This window comes from Colias eurytheme, chromosome 11 (genome assembly GCF_061535395.1).
Source record: "Colias eurytheme isolate Ceu_HAF_F1 chromosome 11, ilColEury1 Martin Lab GWU primary, whole genome shotgun sequence".
NCBI classification, from domain to species: domain Eukaryota; kingdom Metazoa; phylum Arthropoda; class Insecta; order Lepidoptera; family Pieridae; genus Colias; species Colias eurytheme.
Genome location: NC_142990.1, coordinates 2106097 through 2118706, shown reverse-complemented (window position 1 = coordinate 2118706; position 12610 = coordinate 2106097). Strand labels below are relative to the sequence as shown.

The 12610-nt window shown below is 33.4% G+C and overlaps 1 protein-coding gene across 2 annotated transcripts in view; it reads left to right on the top strand.

Annotated features, from left to right (window-relative positions):
* Positions 1–12161, top strand: part of ko (Stork-head domain-containing protein knockout) — a 148300-nt gene extending 136139 nt beyond the window's left edge. For both annotated transcript variants that reach the window (XM_090106895.1, XM_090106894.1), the window contains exons 7-9: positions 8656–8883; positions 9201–9355; positions 9444–12161. In XM_090106895.1, coding sequence (XP_089963021.1) covers positions 8656–8883; positions 9201–9355; positions 9444–11303 — 2243 coding nt within the window. In that variant the 3' untranslated portion in view covers positions 11304–12161. The remainder of the gene's footprint in view (positions 1–8655; positions 8884–9200; positions 9356–9443) is intronic.
* The last annotated feature ends 449 nt before the right edge of the window (positions 12162–12610 follow it).

Genomic DNA, 12610 nt, shown 5'->3' with positions numbered 1-12610 from the left:
AAATTCGGTAAGGTTTCCTGGTTGGTTTTATACAATCATATTCAAAACATACGTCTTTGATCATATACTTATTTGTCTCCAGTTTTATGTAGAAGGATGAGTACTTATCGTGATAAAGAGTATCAAAATATCACCATAAATAATAACACAAAGAGCAAAAGACAATTTGATAAAATGTAAAGCCCGTCATATTATAATAATTGAATTTATTTTTGTATCAATGGAATTCCATGCCATGAAATTACTTGCGAAAAATAAAAAACTATAGAGCTATCAAAATGATGCCTAAATGCTCAATTAAGTATAAAGACAAACTTCCATTCCCAACAATAGTAGCATCTAGTTATCCGATTATACAATAAACTGCACAAAGACATCGACTTTATAACAAAGTTTCCATACTTGCGGACAATACAATAAGTTCTATTCGATACTAAAATAAACCGATCGTTCAATGGTCAGGAATGTCGCTCCATCACGGATTAATCCTGTCTCAATCGAATAAACTTAACAATTTATTGTTCCTAGAATCTAAAACTATTTAGAATTTAATAGTCTGTAGCTTAGAAACAACACTAGGGAGATTGAATTACTTATCAGACGTTACATTGTAAGAGTGGAATTTAATTCTGACGGATTTTATCGATAGCGCAACAATTATTATACTTAGTATGATTTTATTGCTATATTAATTTTATAAATAGTTGTATCTATTTTGGTTTACTTAACAACACAGTAACATTAATTTTGAGAGAGTTAGAAATTGATAATCAGGCAGATTATTTCATGGATTACGAATGTAACTAGTCCGGCTTCACATATTCAAAGTTCTAAATAGTTTAAATGAGACAGAACTAGTTTTAATCTGCTCTGCAGAAGACCCACAAATACAATAGTAATGCATGCCGCTATGCAGTTGTCCACTGTTAAATGAAAAGCCAGATATTTTCATAGTTCCAAAAGTAGAGAAACATAACTACAATCTTGACATTTCAAACATTATACACGCAAACTACATTAACATTTTCTCCATATTCATATACCTATACTTAACACAATTGCATTATATTGAATAACAATCCAACAAAACTATATTCATAAGACATACATTACATGAACATTTAAATAATGCAAAAGTAGGTTATTCTTCGACCTCAGAATTCAGGAAGGATCTCTCTTGATAAGATACCATGGGACGGCCCAGTGGCCATTTCTGACCTTTTCTATTTAAAACTAGGCTAATTGTATTCATTTTGTGGCGCAGTATTACATAAGGTTGCGTGTTAAAACATTTACTCTATACTTTAGTGCAATATGGCAATAAGTCACCAATGGTAGGGGTGAAAAGTTGTCCCATAAAATTATGCATCGAATAGGAATGCTGAAAAGTAGATTATTAAAATATGACACGATTGTATACGAGATCAGATATTATTTAAAGACGAGATATTTTCCAATAATATATAAACCCTTTTGAAAATTTGGTTCAATAATTAGAGAGCTGCCTATCATAAGAAAAGAAGATAAAAAAAATCTTTACAGTAGAAATTAATAACGCTACATAATTATTTTCCAGAAAATATCGAAATTAGAAAATCTTACTTCGATCGTAAAATTGCCGAAAAAATATGCACTTCACAAATATCTAAAATTTATTTAATTTCAAAACAGTCTATCACCAATAGAGCATACTCATAACTCAATGCATCTAGTAGGTACATACATTATAACAAATTGCCTATTTTGCCTAAAATCGGAACTACTTCAAATAAAATCCTGCTTCAAACTCGCATTGCATAAGCCATTCGTTGGGAAGCTGCATTGCACCATTTTAGTCGTAATGCAGTGGTCCCAGTTGTTTTATTAATACTAAATTTATTCCGTGTCACAAAGTATCGTTCAGGATATTCTTTATATCCCTTATTTATATCCTGCAGGCATAACAGCATAGTGTAAGTGCAGTTTTTTGTATTATCGGAAAAAAAGTTTGGTAAAAAAATAACCAAATAGTTTCTTTTGATAAGTAACACATGGTGCAAAATAAACTACTAACTCAGCATATCTTTTTGGCGAAGAAAACAAAAAAAATCTCACTTCGATTTAAATTAACACAACAATCTGTTTTCAAAACTCATTAATTTCGGAAAAGTGCGAAAGTCGAAAGTAATCGAATCAAAGAATGATTTGGGACGATGACTTCGTAAAATAAATGTAGAACATTTTTGAGTAGCAAACATATCAAAAAATAGACAATTTGTCGCGGTGAAAACGATAATTTTTAGATAGTTACAAGCATCACGCGATTTACGCTTGTTTGAAACACAATTGTACTTATTAGAAGAATTTTTATATACGTAAGTATAGTTTTTGCCTTAAGTGAAATGTTAAAAATAATTTATTTCGTAGATAATGATTACATAAAGGTTGAAAGCCCCAAATATTATATATTACTTATTAATAACTTCGCAAAAACAACTGAACACATATTGAATGTATTGTTATGTAGCTAGACGGCAATTTAACAGCAGATCAAACATAATAAAACCGTACAGAGTCAAGTATGAACAACAAGGTGCCAATGAGAGCCCTTGTGTTTCCACTAGCCACGAGCTGAAGAACTGTTGATTGGCTTTTAAAACTGTGTTACGGGATATAGCAAAAAATATTTGCACCTTATGTCCGAAATCTTTATAATCATTTAAACCGAAAGTTTGCGTAGGTGAACTGAAAGGTTAAGATGTCTTTTAAAAGTATATGTATTATGTGTGTCAAGTGTAGTGCATTGAAATTTGAAATTATATTGATTTTATTCCGTTTACTTTTTGATCCATCAGCGTTTAATTTTGCACACAAAAACCAGCTTACCACGAAATTCTCGTACTAAATTGCCTGCCATATAAAAGATTGTTTACACAGAAACCTCATTTACATACGAGTTCGTCCACTCATTCATGGCCTGATTTCGTAGCCCTACTAGGCTAGCGCCGTGCCATAATTGGTGGTGTCTTCTAGCCTGGAATCTGTGAACCTAGTGATCTGAACTGATGACACCGTATCAATGATGTATGGATTATTCAAAAATAGTGACACCTTGGAATAGAAACTTCGTTGAGAAGGAAGGAATAAAACACGTGTACGTCCATACGTTTATATTTGATACATTCGATTTAACAGTTTATAGGTATTTGACGTTTTTTGATTGTATATTATTTTAAGGTAGGTACCACAGTAGGTACCTAACTCAAAATTAAGTCGGGTCATATAACGCCATCTAGTATCCACAAGAAGAAATTTGTGGTACGGTACCTGACTAGTTGATTTATAATGTTTTGTTTTCATAATTATTATTAGTTTAAAATGTTGGAAATTCGTGACAAATTTTTGACATAATATAATTTATTCTTTGTAAATCTCTTGAACTTTGAATTTTGACCAATCATTAAAAGGTAAGTAACTACTACCTACCTACTAATCAAACCGTCAAAAACACAGTATTACAATATTATTTCCTAATAATTGTAATACTGTGGTCAAAATTATTCTATTCTAACGTTTAAAGACCTATATGATTAAAGTTGTCTCTGGATACAAAATATTACAAACAAAACTTTTATACAATGTGAATTGCTGAGAACTCATATGATGTATAATTAGTTTGGAACCAGCCAGTCATTAGATTCCGTAATTATAAGAAATGACGACGTTTTTGCGCTAACCACATGAACAACCTTGGCCATGAAAGATGGTTCGTTATGGGCAATTTATTTAATTTTAATTCTACCTCAAATTGTGTTCGAAATGAATTCTAATTATAGAGTTATAACATTTTGTTTTATTCAGTCCGATTAGGTATAATCAGAAACCTATTATTAACCTATTATTATTATTTGTTGTATTGCGAATTATTCATAGTAGGTAGGTAGGTATGGTAATTTTATTCGATGAGGTGCCTTTGCTTTTGAGAGATACCTACCTAGGTATCCTAATGTTGTGTTTTTATATTATGTTATAACGGCTTTTTTTATTAAGATAGATAACGTTTGGAAAAATATTTTAATAGGTACTTGGGTAGGTAAATTATGAAATTTTGTTACAAATAGCTAACATACAGGTTTGAAATACATTCATGTAACAAAAGCTTTTCCAAATATATGTTCCAGGATGCAACACTAATTTATAAATCTTGTGACTCATACCCAATACTTGAAAGGCAATTCATTTAAAGATGCCCTTAAACAAAAGGAATTAAACAAATGTGAACTCGCCTTTAACTTATACCTACAGCAAATACTGTATACCTGCCTGTGATCTTATGCAAAACTTGATCAGATTGGTAGCCGCTAGCTTTCACTAGATATGTACTAAACTTTCAAACGCAAACGTAAATCTTGGACATTATGGTTGATCATTTCTTTCATCCTACAAATATCCCAAATAACATGACTTCAAACTTCAAAGGACATATTCTTATAACTAATTGATATACCTACGGGAATTCGAGAAGGTATGAACGTAACAATGCCATATATAGCCACAAATGAACTTATGTAAACTTGTGTCCAATAACAACTTTAAATACACCAATCACATAAACATTCTCGCTGTCAAGTCCAATTTCCTCAAAGATAGTGTTATTTTTAGCGTTCATATTTTTCATCTAGTTAAGCCGACTACCATATCACGGAGTTTGGACGGATATCGTATTATGCCCTTCCTGGCCTTTGATCTAACATATTAATCTTTAGCTATCCATAAAATTTGTGGCTTCATCCAAATGGATATAATTTTAACGAGCACCAGAATCTTTACAAATGAACTTTATGGGTGTCTATTTTAAAATTAAACTTTTTCATATGGTTGGCTGTCAGATAAAAAACAAAGTGCAAATGCTTATTAATATTAACATAATATTGCATGAAGATTAATTGGGTTGAACGCTAAGCGAAGGAAATACCTAGTTACCTAGTTACTGTTTTAGAAATGAAAAAGTTTAGCTGGAAAGCTTTTTCAACATTAATAAACTGAAAAATTAAATTGAGTTTCACCTCCAAAATATTTTCTGCTTATAGCTGATCTATAATTGTTTTTCCTCTGATTTGTTTATATTTTATCAGTAGTGAGGTATCTACTGGTCAGGATTAGGACATAGGTTTGGTTGGTACATCCTAAATGCCTTATACGATTACAGTTCAGTAAAAACTCTATTGAAGTATCTACTCTACCTTCTTTTCGTAAATTGTATTCAAGTTCGCTTACATAATATTATCTATATTTATTCGTCATTATGATTAAGTCCGCTAATCGGCTGATTTAAAAATCGTTTACATTATTTGCATATTTTAGTAATAAATTTATTCACAATCATCAAATTTAAATGATATCATTCAGAGCTTTCTGTATTCTAATTAATTATTTCGAACCATTCATTCGCAAATCGATACTTTGTCCACACTTTCTTCATTATTTATTCAACCTGATCAATTAACATAGCCTTCACTTTTTGCAAGAAAATACAGATAATATAACATAAATATTTATGTTGCTTTAAATAGAAAACAGCCAATCAAGTCAGTATACATATCCGTATTCCGTATACATAAGACTGTTGAGTTAAAAGAAAAACTCTTGTTCCCGGAATCCTGCTTTTACATTTGCCAAAACACAAATGGTCGACATCAATTAGACATTCATGCCATTAATCAACGTGAGAGTGTCTCGCAAATGAATATTAAGAGTTATTTTAACAAAACGGATGCGATGGGAGAGCTCATTCGAATGTGGGTCGGCGCGTGGAATGCATGGTGCATTACATAGACTAGTTGTTTCCTGTGTCTGTGCACGCATTTAAGAGGTACCCTCTCTGAGTGTACAGCTTCACTCATCTATGCCATCAGACAAATGAGTTTGTTATACGCAGGATTCAAATCTATCCTCTGTTGCTTTCAAAATTAGATCATTTAGCAATAGGAAAGTATTCGAAGATCAAGTGCGCTCAAAAGTACAGATTCCACACTTCAAGAACAAACCAGAAAGGACACGTGTTTTATGTTAGATACTAAAATTATCTTATTTACAGGTGTTTATATTAAATTCAATTCGTCATTTAAGTAGGTACTTACTTAAATGACGAATTGAATTTAATATAAACATAACTAGGTACTGGTTTTAAGAGTCGTTTCAATGCTCAGTTTATGATGCATATTCTATTTTGATCATACGTCATCGTTACATTTGCTCGAAGTTCATTTATACCAACGTAGATCCATGTTGGGGGTAAATATTCCATAATAGAGGTAATGTTTATTTTCGATTTCAATCAGCTGCAACGAGCCGGCGCCGATTTTACGAGCCGTTTATTTTAAGTTACTTACAAGTGCATCGCTCATACATATTCGCCGGTTGTTCACCTTTTTCTCTTCCTCATTCCTGTTATCAAAGGTCGCTTTAATTGCTCATTTCCAGACCCTTTAATTAGCTATAAATCTTTGTTCCGCGTGCTTATATGGGTAAACTTCCGTAGCTAAGATTTTTTTGCTCGCAAATCTTTGGCTCTAAATGGACATATAATTTTGAAGAACAAATAAGAAGCAATTATAAAACGCCTAGAGCAGATACAAACCGTTATGGTCGGTGTCCTTTATGATAATATACTTAAGTGTATGTGAGTCATCTAAACATTTTATTTTTGCTCCATTTAGGAATGCATAATGAACGAAAATAACCTTATCTACACCAGTATCAATCATTTATTGGTAGGTATTTGATTAAATAAGAGGTAGCTTTATTATAGTTACCTTAAATCTATAGTATTATATTATCTGTGCCTAAAACAATCCTTCAAACAAAATCATGTCTTATTTATTCTTAAATTGGTTGCTAAATCGCCTAAAGCCTACTATTATATAATCCAAAGCTATAATAACTACAATAATCGCAAATGTGTTTGCCTTCTCGCTAACAACGAAACGTGACTGACTTTCTTTGCAAGGACTTCCGATTTAAATTTAATCAAGATAGCGCCAGCACTTAGTAGATAGCTTTGAAAGTGAGTCTGGTATTAAATCGGAAAGGAATTAAACATAACTAAAGTGTTGTGAAGGTGGCTGTTGAACTAAATTTGCATTTTATTATAGCTAAAGCACTTTGCAAAGCAAATTTAGGTAGATTGGTAGCTCTTACCAGGATACAGAGTTACTTATTACTTATACCTATCTAACGTAGGTGTTTAATGTCTTAATCTTTATAGATTTGCATTCATAATATGAACCAAAAAGCGATGATCTTGATTTCTTTTTAAATCAGTAAACACCTACTATTTATTCTGTGGAGTGTGGATATACTTACAAAAGGATAACAAGCTTGGCAAGAAGCTTACATCTGTTGTACACTTGGATTGTGATAAACGCTTTTAGAAATCTGTGCAACCGAATGAGTCGAACTACTAGAATACAAATCCATTCCGGATACGATATTTTATAGTATTCAAAAATTCTTCATTAATTTCGGAAAAAGTGAAATCATCTTATATAATTTAATCTAAACAAGTAGATAGGTAATTGAGCAAAAAAAAAACAAATTTAACTATTTACAAACCAAACAAATATAAATTATCAGCTACATAGCTATTATTATCTGTCTACCAACTCATAACTTCAATTCATCGAATGAACTATGCGATCCGCGAAAATAAATTATGTTCACACGCTTATAGGTGTCTAAAATAGTTCATGTCACATTCCTGTTTATTTCTGTTATGTAGAGTAGCGGCTCGCAGGACACGCCGGTTGGTATGTTAATGGTTGAGATTCCATACTCGCGATGAGTCGCGAAGATAGACTTGTTTATAGTATTCATGCGAACCGCGAACGCTTGCACGAAACTTACGACGTGCAGATTGAGTTATCTGTGCCCGTGGAGCATAGATAAACTGCCACTGTCATCGGCTTGGCGCCAAAACAAAAGCCTCGTTGAAATGGCGCCAACTTAATATTATTATTTTTGTTTATCTTACATGAGTAATAATTGTGAGCAATGAAAAGCTTTGAAATAAAATTGATCTAATATATATGTCTATATCCTTGTTTTTTTTAACAAACTAATAAAAATTAAATCGAGATATGTACAAACACGCCCCTTTTATATCATTCAAGACCAATAAATGATAATTATTTACCCCAGTATGTTTACAAAACAATTGAAAGCTGTGCTTTCAAATCGGCTGTCAAACTGAACGGAGATTTACGCGTGCATCTGCGTGCTTCTTCCCTTTGTGCGTCACGTGCATCGTGCATTTACCAACCAAGTTATTACCCTGGCGAACTAATCTTTCACGTATCAAATGTGAAACTTAAATGCTTATGTTTCAGTTATTATATGGAAAGTTTATAGTTCTTAGGAATACCTTAGGTACCTACCGTCATCTCGGAAAATAATGAAATTAAAAATAATTATATTATATACCTAGTCCTTGACAATAATCTTTGCCCTATTTTTATAAATTGTTCAATCTTTTCTATAGGTATCCAAAACATAGATAAAAATATTTCTGAACTTGACGATTAGGTACACGATATTTAACTAGATACTTATTAGTGTCTATATATATTATTTGACTAACTAACTAAATTCAATTAACATGAAATTATCAAATTTCAGGCAACCCGAACGACAAAATTCTATACGGCAGGCCGAACAAGCGCCGCAGCGCGTCATTCCCCGCACCGCGCTCGCTCGACCGTCGTAATTCCCTTCGAATATTCGGTTCGTCGAGCAAATACTTGCAGCGATGCGCATCTACCCGCAGTCTTCACCACAAACATGCGAACACAACTGACAGCTCCTCATCCACCGACTATCCACCTAGCGTAGAATCTGCGTCGCCTAGTAAGCATATTTGTTTTATTTGCGCAAGCATGCTTATCGCTTACACTGATTGTGATTAAACCGCATTTTATTTATTATGATTTCTTAGAACTATTGTTTTATTAATTTTATGTGATCCTTCAAGAACCTAACGGCATTTGCAATAAATAACTAAAACTACAAAACCATGTTTATTAAAGTGCGGTTTACCTTTTTTTCTTTTATTTTGCATATCAAAGCATCGTAGCAAGCATTGTTCCCGCGTTTTTGCTTTACAATGAAACTATAAATTTTATATTGAGGGTAGTTAGTAAAGTATATTTTTTGTATATTTTCAGAAAAAGTGTCGTTGCTCTCCCGCTTATTTAGACGAAGCGGCCGCAGCAAGCAGACCCGCGCGATGAGCACATTCTCTGCTCAGTTTCCACCGACGGAGTGGTTCAACTCGAAAGCGGTTCATCTTCATTGCGTTGCAACACAAACTGACTCTAAGGTAAATAACTCTTATTAAATGGTGCATTAATGAAATATAATCTGACGTTAGTAATATAAAAGTTAATTAAATTGCGTTTCTTTTTCAGGAGTCCTTGCAGAGTCAAACATCATACATGTCATCGTATTACGACGGTTCGGAGATAAGCAATAGATCATCGACGCTACCAAGGAGGCACAAACGACACCTTTCCACTGAATCCGGCTTGGCGGGATCCGTACACTATGATCACTCACCTATACGACAATCCAGTCCCAGTTCTGGCAGCTTACCAAGATCATCGCTCAGCAGGAGTTCCACTAACAAAACAATTTTAGACCATTTTGGCTCACCACAAAGAAGCGATCCGAAGCTAAGAGACAGTCCAAGTGGAAGTTTAAGAAGAGTTGATTATTCGGACAATGTTATGTCAACTAGCGGTCCTTCCAGTTTAGAGAGCACGACGACTCATCGGACGCCCAGAAAGGATAGCAGAAATACGCACTCCGATCAAAATTCACCAATGAAAAGGAGCTACCATACGAGCGGTAGTAGCGGTCACTCCAGTCTCGAATCACATATATCTGACCGCACATTGAAACCTTCACCTAGTCATAGTAATGGAGTGCCGGGTCTTAGTAGAGCGCAATCGCTTGTGAAAGTTCAAAGCTTGCAGAGTTCTCCAAAGAGTCTCCATAAATTTCGCACAAAACCACCGATTGTTGGTGGTGAAACTGTGAAAAATGGTAAAAACACATCGCCCAATACATCTCCAAAAAACTGCCCAAATACACCCAAAAAAACCGCTACGCCTTTGCATAACAAAAACCTAGGATCTAAAATAGAAAATCCAACAACTGCAATGCTTGCAAGCTCTAATTCAAATAACTCAATAACTCTTAAAGTCACAACGAACACTATACATCAAAACGGCGGTACAAATACGAAAGTCTACGTACAAAATTCTCCTGTCCGGTCAGTTATAACTTTCGAAAATGGTAAAGTAACTGAAACGAGTAACGGAAGCAACATTTATATTATAAACGATGATAGGCAGGTGGTATCTGTGTCTCAAAATGGGATATCGAATTCGACTTCAAAAAACCCAACTGAAACATCCTTCGATGTCTCGGTAGAAAATAATAAACAAAAGTATAAGGACACAGAAGCAATGAAAATGCAAGAAAACAAATTTAACAAAAATTCGATGAACGAAGCAAACATGAATAATAACCGAAAGCTATCATTGCAAATTGGCGGTGCTACAAATAACAATAACAGTTTCATATACAAAAATCAACTTAATAACACAAATGATGTTACATCAAATCCTTCTTCTCCAGCTATTCACAATAACATACACAATGTAGAAGCAACGCCTAATAGCAATCCTTCGACACCTACCAAAAGCTATGATAATATAATTGGGTCATTAGGCAGTTTGAGGTACCAAAAAAACTCACTCTCATCGGCCAACAGTGGTATGCAAACGAACATAAATTCGAACAGCGAACTTAAAAGCGTCGACTTGTTGAAAAAAGCAGCGGCTTTACAAATGTTAAATGGTCTTCCAAATAACCGAATGAGCTCTGAATCAATCGCCAATTTATTAACAAAAGGTATCGATCCGAAACCATCGGTTCTTGGCTCAGAGCCAAATCTTGCTTTAAAAAACCAAGAGTCAATGAAGGATAACACATCGACTGAAAAGATAAATTGCTTAGAAAACAAACAGAAGAGGTACAGTTTGAGCCAAGACGGTAAAAAAGAAAATCAAGATTTTTACAACTTCCCTAGCCTTAGTGACTTGAGCTTTAACTTCACTAGTTTAGCCGCACAAAAGATTTTAAAAGGAGTCAGTATAAACAGTGTGGATACGTTAGTTGAACTAAATATGGCCGCAAACAATACGGACAAACCAAACAATCGTGACGTCACGCCTGTGTGCACAGATTTTGGCCTTGTATAGTGTCTTAATATTATAATACTGTTAAAATGTACAATAGTAGACTTACAATATCATCTAAGTTAGATATAACGTATTCGTAACAAATTTAGATTACACCCTATATAATATTTAGTTCAAACTTTGTACTCATTTGAATTTTGTACTCCCCACTTATCCTATTATTCTTTAGATACCTATTATCATTGATAAAAAAAACTTTAAGATACATAGTTACACATTCGAAGCCTTATTGATGTTTCCTTCTAGAAAATGTAGTAGGTGCATGTTATACAATCTTATTACAAACTGTTTACAGTGTTCAAATGGAGATATTCATTAACACATAATTTTATACGAGGGAATGAATCGTCTAACTATGCATCTTCAGTTTGAGATTAATTCCTATCATGTATCCCTTCTTATCTTTTAAGGTCTTTACTAACTTATTGTCAATTTAACATTATACTTGCATCATTATTCACACTATCATTATTTTAAAAATCGTGTCCAATAAAATGCGACAATAAGACTCACTAATGTGGCCTAAGAATACCCATCCAAAAGGAATGTAGTGCCTAATATAATCGAATTATTATCCTCAGTATTTGTAGTGTAATTATATGTATCTATTCCACTAACCCCTAGCACATATCTAAAAAATATCACGTAGAATGTAAAGTACCTTTCACACATCTGCACTTCTTTTCGTGCCATCACGTTTCCAGTGAAGTCGAGTACAAACTAGGATATCTATCCCCGCGAAAACAGATTCAATTTTATTGGATAGGGAGGTGTAGGGTGATTCAGACCTGATAGTGTATTGGAGTGGTTGAAGTGCACTTTGTAAAAAAATTATATACATAAATAATTACAGTCTTAAAAAAAACTTGGGACAATTTTTCATTTGTGTTGCAACGTGTCGCAACAACTGTCCATAAGTGGTTCCCTGAAGACCTTACATAATATTATTGCCATTTAGTACACAAAAAAACTTTACTACTACTTCAAAATGCACTTCCATCGCCTCCAAAATACAAATGCAAATGAGAATCATGCATAAAGTATGTCATGTTTAAGTGCCATAAACAATAATGTAAACGTGAGATGAATCAGGCATTGGGATTGGAATATTGGTATTATTTTATTTTGGTCCGTACTTAGTGCGAGACAATGGGTAATATTTATTCATTAGAAAATATAATCAAAAGTCAATGCATATTAGTGTAAGTTAAGAGTTCAGTTACGCCATTTGTAAAAATGTATTAACAATATAAGTTGATGCTTTTATGTTTGTTTCAATTCCCCTTATTTCCTAAAACACACATTAC